Genomic DNA, 17,022 nt, shown 5'->3' on the forward strand with positions numbered 1-17,022 from the left:
TGGGTCTGGAGCTCTGGACATTCAAGGCTTTCAATTCTGAGCAATGCTGATTACATTTCTTGACAGAGTGAGTTCAGAAAAGCAGTTAGAAGTTAGAGCTGGCTGATTCAGCTGTTGATTTTACATTTCTTTGAGTTTGATTATGATGCCTGCTGAACCTGGACCAGAAGCCCAGCAGATTGGCCCAGCAGCAGTCCATCCTGTAGGGAGGGGGGAAGTCAGCATGAGGACCGCTGGAGTCTTGAACATGTCAGAACATATCAAGTTTAACATCCACTGATGTGTGAATGGAAAACTTGGTGTACTTACAAGTTTCTAACACATTTACAGTAAACTGAATATCTTGTTTTTGACGATTTCCTTATCTTTTTGTGGCTGCTTGAGTTAAACATTAAGTCTTTTTCCATGCTGGTTTTCCACTGAGACACAGGAGGTCTGATGGGCTGTCAACCATCCCATTGTCTGGGCTTTTGTGTTTCAGTCTTAGAGAGCTTCGTGGCCACCGGTCAGCTTGTGGAATAGCTCCTCATTGAGCGTTTCGCTCTTCTCCCGACTGCGTGTCGACATGAAAATGTAGCCTCCGATAAACTCATGAACGATTTTGCAATCAGCGGTCACACAGCTGAAGGCAATGTTCACATTCCCTTCAAACTCAATGGCCATCTGGAGGAGACGAAAATGAACACAAAAGAAATGCAGAGCTACTTAGAAAAAAAGTCTTAATCCAGGGATGAAAAATATCTTCACTACAAATATACATACATATCCCAAGATGTAAGTCATTAGGGCAATGGTTCCTAAATTTTCTTTCTGGTTTTGTAAAAGCATATTCATCAATCTCAGTTTCATTTCAGGTTTTTCACCTGGTTGTCTGTGCCCCACAGTTTCAGAACCATTTCCATTAAAAGATCTGACCAGTAAGAACTATAAATGTCACTTTATTGAAAGACACACTGTCAGCATGTTTTCAGAAGTCTTTAGTGTGCAGCTAAATTCATGCTTGGTTTGTGGGTCTGTCTCTAAACACACGAGCTTCTTTTCATTCATGCTCAGTTATCACAAATACCATTGTGTAATAAGGCGTTGTACATCAATTGTACAAGAAGTAATCTATTCTTGCAAGCCTAAGGTTCAGGCTTCAGACTACTTCAGACTACTCAGAGTTCTCCCTCTTAGACAATTTTCTAAAACTCTTGGTAAAATATGAGGTCAGGACAGCGAGTAGAAGGTTCAAACCTCTTGTCGGAACTATGAATCAAAAACCTCTGAGAATGAAAATGTGAAGTTGAAAATGAGCATTCTAGACATTTTTAAATTATCAGACAGAAGCCTGTTCAAGATATGAGTCATACCTGTCTAATATCCCAGTTGACGTTCCACTGTTTCATGTTGTTGTAGCGCCAGGTCTTCACTACATCACCCACACTAAGGTCAATACGGATCAAGCGATTGGGAGCAATGCCGAGTACCTCATCTTTCCGGCTGCCTTTGAACCTGTTCGGGGGGGGGAGTACATTTTGTTTAGATTCCTCTAAGTTAATTAATTTATTTTTTTTAGATAAAAGTCAGTCTTGAGTCCTCCATATAAAAATGATTAAACTTCTTCTACAGAACTACGCTTAGTCTGATGACTTTGCACATTGCTGGTGGAAGGATGTTTAAAAATAAATCTTTCTGTCTGCCTAAAAAGTAAAAAAAAATGTTAGGTTAGTTTCATTTTTTTTAGCATTAACTACATTTCTGCCGATCTTGGGCGTGCATTTCCCTCGACTACAGTCTCTGCTTTTATGCTGTTGAAACATTTATAATGTTCATAACACACAGAAGGAGGATGTTCGAGGTCAAGAGCTTTATAATAACCTTGTCACAGTGAATTTCGGTCTTTGATGTGTTCACTGGCACAGAATCAACTCTCAAAAGCTTTAAATGAAACTTTAAACTTAACCTGACAACAACGTATGAAAGCCCAAAGTCAGGCAGGGCTTGCCAGATCTGCAGGAAGCGCATCAATGCATCTGTCAGGGAGAGCTGAGCCACGTTCTGGTATGCATCCAGGATTCGAGGGGTCAGCTGGAAGAGCAGGCAGAGGGTAAAAGGTGAGATTTAATTATATTTTTGCTGCCATAAGCAGTTGCAGATTTGCACAGTTGCACAAAATTACTGTACTGCTCTTCAGGAAAATGATTAAGGTCATTTAGGTTGGTAATTTGGGCAATTGCGAAATGCCACACAGAATATATGAGATCAAAAATACTGCTTTGTGAAAACACAAGACAATAAATCTGCAACATTTATCCTTTTGTGGCCTGTTGCTACATCTGTACCTGTTTGGGTTTGTACTTTTTATGGTAACGTGGTGACACCAGACTGTGAGTATTGATGCTTTCTTCGCTGGCATTTGCACTGCTGGAACTGGAGTTGGTCTTTTGCATCGCCAGGAAAGAGCGGATACTCTGGATCTCACTTTGGAAACTGCTGTCGGCGAGGGTCTTGCCTTTGGATGCCAACCGGCACCCTGCCATCCACTGAGCATACTGCTGCTCCTGCAGGGTGAATTTCAAAGACATAACATAGAAAAAAGAGCATGAGAGACAGGTGTGACTGTGGTCAGAGCTGAGATGATGAACTGAAGATAGAGGCATTGAAAATGAAAGGATGTCACACGTAGAGTTGAGAAGAGGTGTATGGGTGTGCGTGTGGCCTCACGTTCTCACAGCGAAGATAGACCTCATTCATGCCTTCCGGTGCTGGAATCAGGAGTCTGATAAGGAACTTCTGAGCAGCCACATTAACGTCTGGAGCCACCTCACATCCTGTGTAAAGGAGCAACATTAAAGTGGTATCATTACATTTGAGGTTTATGGTTAAGCTGTTAAAAAAAAGCATGTAGGAAGAGACTGATATGATCCCCGCTGATTCACCTTAATTCACTTTTAATTCATAGTACTTATCTACCTTTAGGTGTTCACTTCTTGCAATATATTGAAACTCAGTGTCTGATATGCGATTCCATATGTGTTGGAAGTTTTTGGATTTCTTCACTGACAACATTAACACCAGAAGATCTAAAATTTCACCCCCAGATTTAACATTTTCAGAGACTCAATCAACTTCATCACTGTTCTCTAAATATAATACCTGCACACCTCTTCATGGCAGCTTTTGGTCCACTGTCTCCTATTATTCTGACTATTTAGGCTATAATTATTTAACAAATTGAGTCATTCCTTCCTGTTTTAAAACACAGTCATGCAGCCGTTTCTAAAGAAGCATAACTTTCGCCAATATTTCCTTAGTAACTGCAGACCGATACCAAAGTTACCTTTCTTTGCCAAGATTTTACAAAAAAATTCTCATCTCCCAAGTTGCTTTCTAGATAAATACTTTTAACATATTTGAGAAATTTAAGCGTGACTCTACAAGTATGCATAGTATATAATCTGCCCAATCAAAGGTGTAAAACATCCTTTTATTTCATAGTTCTGGTGCTCGCATTATTTTAGTTTTAATTGGCCTCAGTGCATTCTTTTAAAACATTTGAAGCATAAAGTAGGACTGCAGGGTTTCTACACTGGTTTTCCTCAACCTTTAGTGTCCAAATAGGAAATGGCTTCAGTTTTTATTAACTGCGGCATCCCTCAGGGATCCATGCTAGGTCCTCTTTTAGTTTCAATATATTTGTTACCCCTTGACTCTAGCGTTCATAAATACAGCATTTACTATCACTGTTACGTGATGGCACCCAGTTTTATCTGCCAGCCACACCTGACATTGACCACTCCTTTAAGAACCTCTTCGACTGTTTGAATGATCTGAAATCACAGTTAGCCAAAATATCCTTCAACTTCAAATCATAGCATAACTGAAGGTATTTTGCCTTCAGTTAGGTATTCTGCTTGAGTCTTTACTGATACAAAGAAAAGACTTGTAGATCAGCAGTATGGAAGCTTGTCTCTGCCACATTAAAAAAGAAGTGATTTATATGTCTAAATTTTGGGTTATAATCTCAAAATTCAGACCTCAGAAATCTGAGCCAGTAAGTTGAATTTTTGAGATACCTAACTAACAATATCAACTTAGTTCCCCCTGCTTACAATCAAGCTTCCATACACATGCAATAGCTACCTGTGAGATTTCTAAAAGGTTTTAAAATTGTACTATTTGTTTTTAAAGACCTCCATGGCCATAATATATTACAGGTCTTTTTCCTCCAGGTCCTTGAGCTTATCATCCCAATTTATCTTAATGTCTCTTCTAAAAACAGGTGACCTGGTGTCATTGCCTCTAAGTTCTGGACTAGTCTGGCTTCCCACATAAGAACCTGCTCAACAGTTGACAATTTTCATTCAGCTCTAAGACCTACCAGACCCATTTTTGTCAAGTTTGAAGTCTCTCATGGTTTGGTCAAGCTCACTGTTAATGTTTTCTGCTAATGTTTTATTTAACTTCTTACCATTGTTACAATTTAGTTGTTTTTATTCTCATTTTCTGACTTATTTTCCAGTTATTATTTTTATTATATCATCTATTTAGGCAAGTTCTGTGTTTTGTAATTGATTTTTTGAGACTTGGATTGCAAATAAGTGTGCCTGGAAATCACTTTGGGTAAACATCTGTTATTTTAAAATGTGCTAAATACTTACCATTCTGTTAATAGCATGGTGCACTATATATAGCAGAAAAACATAACATAAAAATACATAACGGAGTCATTACCTTTGAGGTTAATCATTTGAATGGGCTCTCCTATGCTTTCCTCTTTGCTCTTGAAATAAGAAATGGAGGTATCTTGGAACTTGAACCAGTATTGCTTGTACCCCTTCAGAGTCAGCCTTTTGGGTCTGAAATATACATGTAATCACATTAGCTGATTTCACCAGGGATTTTCTTTTCCAGATTCATAACAAGTTAGAAATAAAGAGGAAGGTTACTAATAAATATTTATTTATTTAAAGAAAATGAAACGTTGGAAACCAGATCTCACCTAAATATCTTCAGGTAGTCAGTGAGTTCTGGTGCTGTCATATTTTCCTGGATAAAAGGCAAGTTTTTCAGTTAATATGTTTTAGCAATAAAACTTTTAGTCAATCAATGTTAGTTTGACATAAGACCAAAAATTTAACTCAATGCTGTCTACATCATCGGTGAATTTGGATCCAGGCCTGTGTAACATAATACTACCATTAATAAAATATCTTAAATCAGGTGTTCTTAAAGCCAATCAGAGGGACAAGGAGGCCCATATAGGAAAAATTCTACCATGAAACACTGATGTGCTGGTCTATATTGTTTTTAACCATGAGTCAGGTGCATATCACATTTAATAACATCAGCTGTACTTGTCAGTGTTAGGAAGGTTAAAATTGAAGTGAAATACTCCCTCTGTTTCATTCTGTGATCAAAGTAGTAAAGTGTACAGTAGCACATATCATCACAGGCAGCCACTGGCCTGCAAGCCACACTTTGAGAAGCCTGGACCTAAATTGTTATAAATTTCTGTTCCCCGTTATTAAAATCATTTAATTTTAAAAAGACTCGGGTGAGACTGTTGTATCTGACCAGCAAATCAGATGCAGAGCTGCCTTCTCCCTCCATCTTGACCTCCAGGGACTGCAGGGCGGAATCCAGATCGTCCATGGCTGGATTGTTGCTCATGATCTGGGGCTCTGACTGAGCCACCTTACTGATATGATACTGCATGTAAAACGAGACAGAGAAATGTCCTATTTAATCCAGTTTTATATACGACACTGCTTTACTGACGATTGAATAGACCAGATATCTTTGAGGAGTGGGAGAACATTTGAGTCTCTATATTATCTGACATCCAGCGAAATGTCCACTTCCATTAGAGTGATTCACATATTTCACTGTCAGCAGATGGATTTTCTACCTGCAGAGCTCCAAACAGCATCATCTCCTCCTCGGTGCAGTCGATGTCTTCCAGCAGGATGGCCCAGCGTGCCTGCTCATAGAGCTGGGTGAGACGTACAGCATCATACTGCAGGGTGGAGAGGAAAGAGAAGGATGAGGTTAGAGAGTTGATATACTGGCAAAGAAATATGCACACACACACACACTGTATTTGTGTAAACACACACACACACATACCTTGGAATCCATATCGTAAGTAGCATAGTATTTGAAGCGAAGCCAGAGTTTATCACTCTCTTGGATGCCCTGCTGCAGAAGACAACGGGACGAGTCCAACCACCTGAGAGGGACAGACAAAGAATATATATGTTTATGATTTCATATGTGTTACATCCATGTTTATCTGTATTTAAAAGCACAAGAAAATACTATTTGACATCTTATAGACAGCCTGACCTAAACAAAGTAAATTGGTAACATGATTGTTTTTAGAAACTGCATCTTATAGCAAAACACAGCAGAATAACAAAAAATGTGCAAAACCTTAAGAAACAAACATATACTTTTTATATGGACTATAGACTTTTATATAGACTTTTATATGGACTTCAGTGTCTTAGCTTGGCTAAGACACTTCAGTGTCTTAGCCAAGCTTTCTTGTCATTTCTTTAAGTCACACATTGCTTCAATTATATTAAAGTCTATGCTCTGGGGAAGTCAATCCATTACTGATGGCATGCTTTTACTCCAGTGTGTTTAGGATCATTGTCCTAAACACACTGTTGTCAATGAGATGCTTTCCAGATGGTATTGCATAGTGGATCCAAATCTGACTGTACTTTCCAATGCTCATAATTCCATTTTTACAAGGTCTCCAACACTGCTGGGTGAAATGCAGCTCCAAACCATGGCACAGCCTCCACCGTGTTTTACAGATGGTTGCTTGCCTCCTCCATACATATTCACAACCATTTGAATGAAATTTTTCAAATTTGGATTCATCACTCCATAAGACCTGTCACCACAGATTTTGTTAGCACACCTCAGCCTTTTCTCCCTTTATATCTACATTTTTCTCTCAACCATCCTTCCACTGACACAATTTCTGTATTAAATGGATTAAAAGAAGGGACAAATGCATCTCTCTAGTCCTGTGTCAACTCTTTCCTGGATTATTTCCTATTTCTTAAGGACATGACTTTCATGTACTGTTTATTCTTCTTTTTCTGTCCTCTACTTCTAACATTTCCACAAATGTTTTAAGGACACACTGCACACTCTGCTAATTAATAGCTAACAGCTCTCTGGGAATAGGTGCAAAAATACAATTTTATGCCAATCAACTGTGTTATCTTTGACATTTTACAAAAATAGAAATAAACAACACCAGTTCATCCCTTGAGTTAGGTGTCATTTTATGCTTGCATGACTCATAGGTCAGTGTTAAGGGTCTAAACAAAAAAACAAACAAACAAAACATTCTGGTTGCTAAGGTACAAGGACTGGACTGAAAGTGGGTGAAAAATCATTTAATGTCTAAAGTCTGGCTCCTTGGAAGTAAAATATGCAGAAATGACGTGTGGCTCAAGACTTTTGCACATTACTATATTACTGACTACTTATTATAAAGCTAATGATATAATGTGCTTTATGTAAGCTCACGTATTTGATGTTTTCAAAAAGTATTTATTCGATGTGTAATTATGCAACAATGGCTGAGGCAGCTGAAGTTTAAAGCGGCTTTGAACTTTAGAGAGATAAAGCAGGAGACTTTAAAAAAGCTGCGACTGTGCCTAATTTATTACATCAAAGAGTCTAAAAGCCCTTCAAACAGCTCCTATTTTAATCCATTTGTAGGCACTGGTGGTAGTATCTTTATGAACCAGCATGCGCATAAGATAAAATACGTCTGAACTCGAGATCAGACGAGGCCACTGCTTCAGTAGATACAGCTCTGAGTTCTGGAAACCCCCAGTTTTCTTATCAGGACTGATAAAAAAAAAAAAAAGTGGCGAGTGATTACACCGGCCTTCTGTATTGTGGGGTAAGAATACTAACTGAGGCAGCATCCCTGATAGCTAGTTAATAAGAGGACTCAGTTTGTGGGGAACTTGTTTGTTAAACATCCTACATCAGTGTGACATGGACAATGAAACTCTCTATCAGCTCCCCTCTGCGATGTAAACACCTGGTTTGACAGACCTGTGCACACATACCTGCCATTGATGTGAGCCTTGTCCACAACACTGGCTGGGCGGTACTGCTTGGCTATGACCTCAGGGGCAGGGGGAGGCTGAGTGACTGACAGCATCTTGTAGATGGCCTCCATCTCCGGTGAGTCGGCAAAGTGAGCGGGCATGCCGTTATACAGACAGGGCCGGGATACTGCAAAAGGAGTGGAAATAATAAGGTTGACCTGCATAGTTTTAATTAAAATGACAGCACACAATGTTTAAAATGTTTTTCAGGCCTTTTACATTACATGGGAAATGATTTAATTTAATTTTTACTAAAGTTATGCCTGCAGTGTAAATAATGTGATGTGTGTACCCGAGGAAAGGGGCACCTCGGTCAGGTCGTAGATCTCTGGTGCCAAATTTTTGTCTTTCTTCTTTTTCTTCTCCTCTATGGGTCGAAGGAGGGAGAGTTCCTCAGGGTGACGAATGTCTATTAAAAATAAATAAAAAATATGTACAGTGACAGTGCTGTAAAGGTGATAAGTTATTCAGGGGCGTGTTTACTTCTTGTATGAAGCTGATTGTTAAAGCTATACCCAAAGAATAGACTCTGTGGCGCAACGGTAGCGCGTCTGACTCCAGATCAGAAGGCTGCGTGTTCAAATCACGTCAGGGTCACATCCTTTAATTTCTTACCTTCTAACAAAGCTAGATGTTACATTTGTATCCTCACTTAACAGCAATCTGTTAACCGAGGATCTACACTCATAACTGAGCTAGGTTCTGCTGGAGCTTTCTTCCTGTTTAAAAGTAATTTTTCCTTCCCACTGTCACCAAGTCCTTGTTCATTTTGATTCTTGATTTTTAGTGTATTCTCTGTATTATTGTTGGATCTTTACCTTACAATAAGCAGAAATCTTCATCTTACTGGAGAACTGTTCACAGGCGGATATAATACCAGAATTAGTACATATAATAGTAAGAAACTGTTAACGACAATGCTGTCATTTTGCCACTGACGTTCCCCCACCTCCAACTTGTCAGTATTGTTGGATTGAAACCTTGCACTGCGAAAGGCTCTGATTGTGCAGGACATGCGCTGTTGTCCTGATAAGGATTGGCAAGAGATGAGAATCTGTTAAACTGACAACCCTGGTCAAACGGCTGTAACATGACCCTGTGGTGCAATAGTAGTGTGTCTGACTCCTGATCAGATGGTTGTCTGTCTGAGTCACTTAGGCTCATGGTTCTGAGAACCTCACTCCTATCCTCTAACTAAGAAAGACATTAAAACTAGGGCATTTTAATCAATTAAAACCAGGTTCTTATTAATATTTGCCTGAGATGTGCTAGACTATGTGTAGTGCAGCAGATAATTTGACATAAAAGGAGATTTTCACAAGTACCAAAAATGGCACATATACTATAAACAAACTTTACTTTGCTATGCTACCCCACCCCAAAAGTTTTCCAGGGTTATTACACTGACACTTCGCATTGAGTCTGACCTGAGAAAACAGCCATCTGTGAGACTCTGTGGCGCAACGGTAGCGCGTCTGACTCCAGATCAGAAGGCTGCGTGTTCAAATCACGTCAGGGTCAATTTATTTACTGCTTAAATCAGTGAAGTATAAGAGTGCATACCAAAATTGTAATTTGGTATTCAAAATTCCCTTTTTGTTCAACATTTAGTGCCACTGCAGAGCTGCTTTTATTTATCTCATCTCAGGAAAATGCATTCCTCTTTTCCTAGGTCTGGCCATTTTCCTCTTCCTTATATCAAACATCTGTTGTCTTTATATTACTTTAAAAACGTATTTTATTGTCTATTAAATGCCAACTAGGTGCCTTTATATGCAGTGGTGTGCAACTGCAGCAAAGTGGAATTTTGGAGCATACATACTCCCTACAAATCGTCACATATACCTCTCGATATTGATCCATACAAACAACATATGAAGCAGTGTCACAACAAAGGCAGGAAGCAATGCGGGATTTAAAATTAGAAATAAAAAATAAAAGTTTATAGTCAAGGGAATGTCCTCAACATGGATGTGTCTTTTCTGCCAGTACAAGTAAGCTCTAGGAGCAAATATAATTAAAAAGGAACTGCTTACTTGATGATACCAAGCCTTATCTTTGAACATGTGTGTGACATTTCTATAGACAGATGTCATTATTTTCCCCCTTCCGTGCTGCTTTAAAAAACCTTTCCAGTCTGCTGGCCCCTCCCGGGGATTTCTGGTGAGGAATCGAGACCAAGAAGTGCCAAAATTAGACAAAATGAAAGCACAAAGCAGATGGGGAAGGCCCTCTCTGGCAATAGTTGCAGTCACCCTGCGATGTATTAATGAGACACTTTGACACATTTCACTGATTAAATTATTGTGAACAGCTATATTACAGCGTGAGTACTTAGAATCCGCAACATGGCTGAGAAGGAGAGATGAGAAAAAGAACTTAGATGTGTAGATGTTGCTAGCAAACAGAGAACTAGACAAAAGAGAGAAATGAAAGAAAGAAAATCTTACTAAGCATTCTGCAGATGCCCATCACTGTCTGGAAGACGGGATTGGAGAAGCAGACCCGGAGCCTCAATGTAATGCCGTTGGGCAGACCCAGTCTTAGGGGCTTGTGCTGGGGCATGAAGACCAGCTTGGCATCAGCGTGGATACCATATTTCTCCAGAGTCCAGGCTGTCCGCAGCAGCCACCGCTGCTTCTGCTCCCACCACAGCGCATGATCTGACCAGTCCTGTTTGATCTCTGCAGAGGACAGAAACAAAAGTCAGAGTAAAAAGAGTTAAACTTTTCAAGAAACTGAATCTGGTTATCTTTACTTTAAAAATATTCTAATTTACTTATTACTATGATGATCATCAGATATTTTAAATGGCATTTTACCTGAAAAATAATGGATTTTTAATTGACTTTTTGTATGGTTAGTTTTAACAAAAGCCATAAAGTGATTTCTTGTCTTTTTTTTCACCTGTAAAACTTAAAAGTTTCTACTGACCATTAATCTTTTGTAAATGTAAATGAACCGTTTTTCGCTTATATTAGGCAGCCATAGTGCTGTACTTGACTGTGTTATGGAAATATGTTTCTAATATTGTCTCCATTCCCATTTGAATGTAACAAATATAAGAAAGGAGTCAATACAGTCTGCATGCACAGCATAACTATTGTAGAACAAACAAAAGGAAATGTATGAGCTTAAAATTTAGAATTGATGATAGAGCTGTTGTATTGGTCTGCAGCTGCTGGTATTACCTGATCTCCCCCACAAAACTTTGGTTTTCACCTATTCGATACCAGGTCTGCCTCCTCATTTACATTATATTACTAATAAAAATAATACAGTATTACATTATTATTATTATTGCTGTTGGCCACTTTACTAGATATGTATGTCACATGTCCAGTGTTGGGGAGTAACGGAATACATGTACCGCCGTTACGTATTTATTAAAATACAAAATATGAGTAACTGTATTCCGTTACAGTTACCGTTTAAAAAGGTGGTATTTAGAATACAGTTACTTTGTTGAAATAAACGGATTACACGGGGGTATTTTCCTGTTTCATATTGTCGCGGGTCAGAACTGTTTGGGTTTTGTTTGACAGCTATGGCAGCGTTATGGTTGCCATGGTTACAGGGTGACGCTCTCTCTCTGCTACTGTGTGTTTCCTGGGTGAGAGAGCACCTTTTTGTTGTTGTTGTGCTAAGCTAATAGGCAGAATGCTACAGGCATTGCCCTAAAGAATGTAGCCTCATGGGCAGTGTAGTCCGTGCTGCAGCGAGAATGGACTGCCATACCCGTTATGTGTCTGTGAGCGCCAGGAGGGAGAAAAAGGAGAGTGGAAAAGTACGAGTTGTCATCGAGCAGAAACGGGAGCTGGAAGCATGTAAATATAATAATAACCACTGCAGCCAAAAAGAGTGCCTGAAGAGCCCAGTTGTAAGTACGCTATTAAGACTCAACTGTACACTGTGTTCGTGTTTTCCTCCGAAACAATAAGTTCCGTTGGAGCAGCCTTTCAACGCCTCTCTCTGTCTCTTGCAAGCAAAGTTGACCCAGACAACAAAGTAAAGCTAGTTTTCGGCTACAAGCCCCACACGGAACCCGACTTACTAGCCAGAGGTCCCTTTACTATGGTTAGGAGCCGCAGACCTCCAGTAATAGTAATAAATCACACAGCAATAGTACATTCATGTAGTTGTAAAAAGCATGATAATATATTAAGTAATCCAAAGTATTCAGAATACGTTACTCTTATTGAGTAACTAACGGAATATGTTACAAAATACATTTTGGTGCATGTATTCTGTAGTGGAATACATTTTAAAAGTAACCTTCCCAACACTGCACATGTCATGTCCTATCTCTCACTCCGCTCCCGTTCCTTTGCCCATACCGCCAATGGCTGCCTCTCTAGTTCTGCTGGAGATTTCTTCCCGTTAAAAAGGAGTTTTTCGTTCCCACTGTTGCCAAGTAATTGCTCATAGGGGGTCCTGTGATCATTTGGGTTTCCTTAGTGTTTTCACCTTCACAACTTACAAACCATAGGGTCGTGTTTTTTTTTAGTTAAAAAAATTGTTATTAGTACTTAAACATTTTACGTGTGTGACGTATTTTAGGATTCGGGGGAGTTAGCTTAGTTAGTGTATTGTATGGTAGCAACAGTACTTATGTTTGCAATTGCTAATTAAATATCACAAATTAATTCGTTTAATTTTCAATATTTAATTAGTGACATTTGATCATTAAAAATTTACGCAAAGCTTATTAATATATAAATTTTAGCAGCCAGCTAAATTGTTTTTCTATGCTTTGAGCAACACTGCTATGACACACTATATAACATAATTTCTTTGTTTAAAGCTAACCCCAGCTCACCGCATTTGTGACCTAATAATTAACTAGTTTTTTTTTCCATTAAGACAGGAAACGGTGTGTAACCATAGTTGGTGCACACACTGCGCAGACTCTGTGGCGCAACGGTAGCGCGTCTGACTCCAGATCAGAAGGTTGCGTGTTCAAATCACGTCAGGGTCATTTCTTTAGTATCTTACCCTCTGAGAAGTCTTGATGCATGCTCAGTCATACAGGTAAAGATGACTCACTTCAGTCTCGAGACTGAAGAAGTCACCAAACGTTTTTCCCACTGAAAACGCTACTTTTTGGGATACCTCAGTATTACATTTGTATCTAAAAACAGCAATCTGTTAACTGAGGATCTATTCTCCTAATTCATCCAGGTTCTGCTGAACGTTTCTTCCTGTTTAAAATAAGCTTTAAAGGTTTATGGTTTAACATTTAAGAGACTGACATGAACAACTGTTTAGATGTTTCAGAGGGTGAGAGTGAGCAGCGATGTTCGTTGGAAATACATCAACATTTTTTCAAGACATTTAAAAATCTCTGAAAGGAGATAATAACACTTAACAGAATATCAAAAAGTACTTCATGACGGACGATTTCATATCTACTACCCACTAGTGCATAAAAATGATGAATATATGCATTACTCATGTTTCAAGAGGGTAAAAGTTTGATGAAAAGTTGAGTGAATGACGTTATAACAATAAAAAAAATATCAGTTGTAATTTTCAGACTGACACCTTGCATTGACTCATTGACCTGAGAAAATGACCACCTGTGAGACTCTGTGGCGCAACGGTAGCGCGTCTGACTCCAGATCAGAAGGTTGCGTGTTCAAATCACGTCAGGGTCATTTCTTTACTTAATTCTGCTCCTCATACAATGCTTTACACTGCTCTTATGTGACCACTACCAAACAATGCTAGGCAATAGCCAGATTGTTTTCAGTATGTTCCCACATGGTTCATATTTGTCTGCTAGTTCTTCGTTTTTTCACACATTATTTACACTAATGTTCCTGAAACATGTCATAGGAAAGTGCAGCCTCTTTATTAACTGGAATATGTTCACTACAGAGTTAAATCAGCAGGACCTTTTGGATCTTGGATTGTGAGAGATGCAGCACAACACTGTTACCCACTCTGCATTGATCCTGATGTGATTTGAACATTTTCCTTATTTTCTCTTGTCAGAAGTTCACATACACTCAGTGACAGCTTGGATCTTTTTTCAGACATTGGAAAAGTGGTGACACATCTGCACAAAAAAATTAAAAAGAAAAAAAACCCCCAGTTACCTGCTGTTCAAACTGTCTTTTTGCAAATGGCAACCAATAAGATGAAAGTTGACTTAAGGTAAGAGAGAAAGAAGCTATGGATTTTAAAAATTTCTTAGATGGTGGATAGACTTAAGGGCGGCATCAAGGCCCAGTAGAAAATGCATAAGAAATATTTTGAATAACAGAAATCTAGAGCTAATAATGAGCGTAACAGATCAAATACAACCTTAAATAAAAAAGACTGAAATATATTGTGTGAATACAGCGGCGCACATTACACTAGCAATGCTTTATAACATGTGTACAAAACATGTTTAAATAATGCATGACTGATGTTGATTGAATGCATGCATAGACCTGCTCGCAATTAACAAGTGATCAGTTTGCCCGAGCTTTATTTATAGCTTTGTTTCCTCACTTCTTCAATGTTTGCTCCTAGGTCATTTACATTCATCCTCTCTGAAACTAAAACAGCCTCATGTGATTGAGCTGTTTTGGTTAGATCTTACTGGTGTCTGCATGATCCGTCCAACCTAATTGGTCTCACATTGACAAACTACTCGATGAAACATATGTTTAGACTGATGTTGTGTTTCTTGCTGAAAGCAGTGACGGAAGAAGTGAACAAACTAAAATTGAAAACATGTAGCAGGTGACAAAAGAAAAAAAATTATAAGAGCAGTTCAGAGGACTTGTGACACGCTGTGTGCTGAATAATTCATTCAGTTTTCTTGCCTTAACTATGCATTTGTAATTTTGTTAACTGTATGTGAACTCTTGTGTGAATATGTAAATTACGACACTAATTTTAGTCTGAAGTGTGACTGAGAGGAAGACAAAGAGAGGAAGACAGAGCTACCCACGTGTCTTTTCCACCAACTTGAGGATAACCCCTCCGATGTGAAGGTCGGAGGCCACGCTGATGGTGACGGGTGGGGCATCGAGCCCCAGGTCCTCCACCGTGACTGACAGGTCCCACGCCGCCATACTGGAAAAAAAGAGAGCGTGGGATAGTGAGAAAGAAATGCAGGAGACAAGCCTGACAGAGCACAGTGATAGATAAACAGACAAACACGGAGAGAGTAAACAGCTTTATCGACCTCCTCCATCTTTTATGTGATGGATTATGGGTGGCAAATGCCTTGTGTTTCTGTTTATTTGTCCTTGTTGTTACATATGTGACAACAATGACAAAGACAATGGAAGAAGACGTGTAATTAACTTTCCTTTGTTTCTTCGCCACATTGATCAAACTGTGAAAAATCAGCTCCATGAGACTGACATGAAAAACTGTTCAGATGTTTCAGAGGGAGTGTTAGGGTGACAGTGAGCAACGATGCTCGTTTGAAGTACATCTACGTTTTTGCAAGACATTTAAAACTCTCTAAAAGGAGATAGTCACATGCAAGAATATTACAAAGTACTTTATGAGGGATAATTTCATATCTGAATTATGAATTATGAATATATGCATTAATTATTTTTCAAGAGGGTAAAAGTGTGATGAAAAGTTGAGTGAGTTATTTTATAACAATTAAAAAAAAAATTTAAAAAAGAAATCCGATAGCTTTGGTAATATAACACCTCCTTCTGCTTTTCAGGGCATTTAAAATATTGAATGAGACAAAGGGAGGATATTTGACCTGCCAATCACTCTTCGGCCTGTCAGAGAAAACCAACTTTAACCCACATAATACTGCGCAACATGACACAGACACACACGTATAATGGATGGGATGTCCACTTTAATGAGCACTTCCTGTTTCTGACTTAAACTATCACCATGGATGCACACTTCCGCTTTCTGACCCGCCCAAAGTGAGAAGTTCATCCCCTGTTAAGACAGTGTCCTCCTGCATATGTATGAAAAGTAGAAGCCCACCTTGAAGATATCGGATTTACGGACTGAAATGTGTCTGAACTTAATTAAGAACTGAATTAAGAGCAGATAGAGACAAAACAATGCATAAATAAAAGTTTCACACCCCCTGCACCTCTACTTAGGCCTACACTTTCCACGTCTGCATGAGTCTAATCATAATTTTCCATCTGTGTGACCACTTCATCATTTTACATTTCATTTCATGAAGTGGTGAAAGTAAATACATGACCTCAGATGTGTGTATAACAGAGAAGCTTCGTAAACATGCGCATACACACACACGCCCTGTCCTAAACTCGCTCTCTGTCCTCATGCTGTCTCACACACACACACACACTTTAAAGGACAATACCGTCAGTTTCCCGCGTCCAAGGTTTTGAAAAATGGAAACTGGGGACCCCCTGTGCCTCTGTCAAGATCTCTGAAGAAGTTTACCAGGTTTTCTGTGAGAAGGTTAAGCAGTTTTGTCTCTCTTGGGTTGTGGTCTCTGCTACTTGTGTCACCGCTGCTTGTTCCTTTTTTTTTTCTTTGTCAGTTTCCGACAGGCGGAAATGTGAAAAGGCTCAAACATTTTTCACTGACAGACTGTGGGAGTGACACATATATGACAATTTGGGTGTGCATAAATATGTTATTTTTGTGTGTTGAGTAATCAGCAAAAATGTAACTTGAGGGTGTGAGTTATGAGTTCTATACTTTAGTAGCAGCCCTTTCACCTTTTATTGACATATCAGACACAAACCAAAACAATTTCATTTTTATGCTCGACTACTAATAAAAATTGGCGCATTTAAAACCAAAATTCATTGTCTGCTGTCTAACATCCATAAAGATAATAAGGAGTTCATTGTTTTTAATATGGGGAAGATACCTTTATACAATGATAGGCTTGCTGTGACTACAGACTGTCTTTTGTTTTTTTGAA

The 17,022-nt window shown here is 38.9% G+C and overlaps 1 protein-coding gene and 4 non-coding genes across 6 annotated transcripts; 4 read left to right on the plus strand and 1 right to left on the minus strand.

The window, feature by feature from the left end:
- Positions 1 to 118: 118 nt before the first annotated feature.
- fermt3b (FERM domain containing kindlin 3b) lies at positions 119 to 16,602 on the minus strand. 2 transcript variants are annotated; one of them, XM_063496231.1, is made up of 15 exons: positions 16,450 to 16,602; positions 15,079 to 15,203; positions 10,583 to 10,816; positions 8,425 to 8,541; positions 8,091 to 8,259; positions 6,112 to 6,214; positions 5,894 to 6,001; positions 5,560 to 5,694; positions 4,985 to 5,031; positions 4,717 to 4,841; positions 2,707 to 2,813; positions 2,325 to 2,543; positions 1,946 to 2,070; positions 1,353 to 1,494; positions 119 to 663 (listed from the first exon to the last, which is right to left on the minus strand). In XM_063496231.1, the coding sequence occupies exons 2-15, from the start codon at positions 15,200 to 15,202 to the stop codon at positions 484 to 486; spliced, it is 1,935 nt and encodes a 644-aa protein (XP_063352301.1). In that variant the 5' UTR covers position 15,203; positions 16,450 to 16,602; the 3' UTR covers positions 119 to 483. The 2 variants fall into 2 exon arrangements, with proteins under 2 accessions (XP_063352301.1, XP_063352308.1); XM_063496238.1 differs by lacking the exons at positions 10,583 to 10,816; positions 15,079 to 15,203; positions 16,450 to 16,602 and having other exon boundaries at positions 8,441 to 8,496.
- trnaw-cca (transfer RNA tryptophan (anticodon CCA)) lies at positions 8,658 to 8,729 on the plus strand. Its single transcript has one exon. It is a non-coding gene; the product is annotated as a tRNA-Trp (tRNA).
- On the plus strand, positions 9,582 to 9,653 carry trnaw-cca (transfer RNA tryptophan (anticodon CCA)). The gene has a single exon. It is a non-coding gene; the product is annotated as a tRNA-Trp (tRNA).
- On the plus strand, positions 13,039 to 13,110 carry trnaw-cca (transfer RNA tryptophan (anticodon CCA)). The gene has a single exon. It is a non-coding gene; the product is annotated as a tRNA-Trp (tRNA).
- Positions 13,718 to 13,789, plus strand: trnaw-cca (transfer RNA tryptophan (anticodon CCA)). Its single transcript has one exon. It is a non-coding gene; the product is annotated as a tRNA-Trp (tRNA).
- Positions 16,603 to 17,022: the final 420 nt, after the last annotated feature.

The sequence above is a fragment of the Pelmatolapia mariae genome, linkage group LG2 (assembly GCF_036321145.2).
Source record: "Pelmatolapia mariae isolate MD_Pm_ZW linkage group LG2, Pm_UMD_F_2, whole genome shotgun sequence".
NCBI lineage: Eukaryota > Metazoa > Chordata > Actinopteri > Cichliformes > Cichlidae > Pelmatolapia > Pelmatolapia mariae.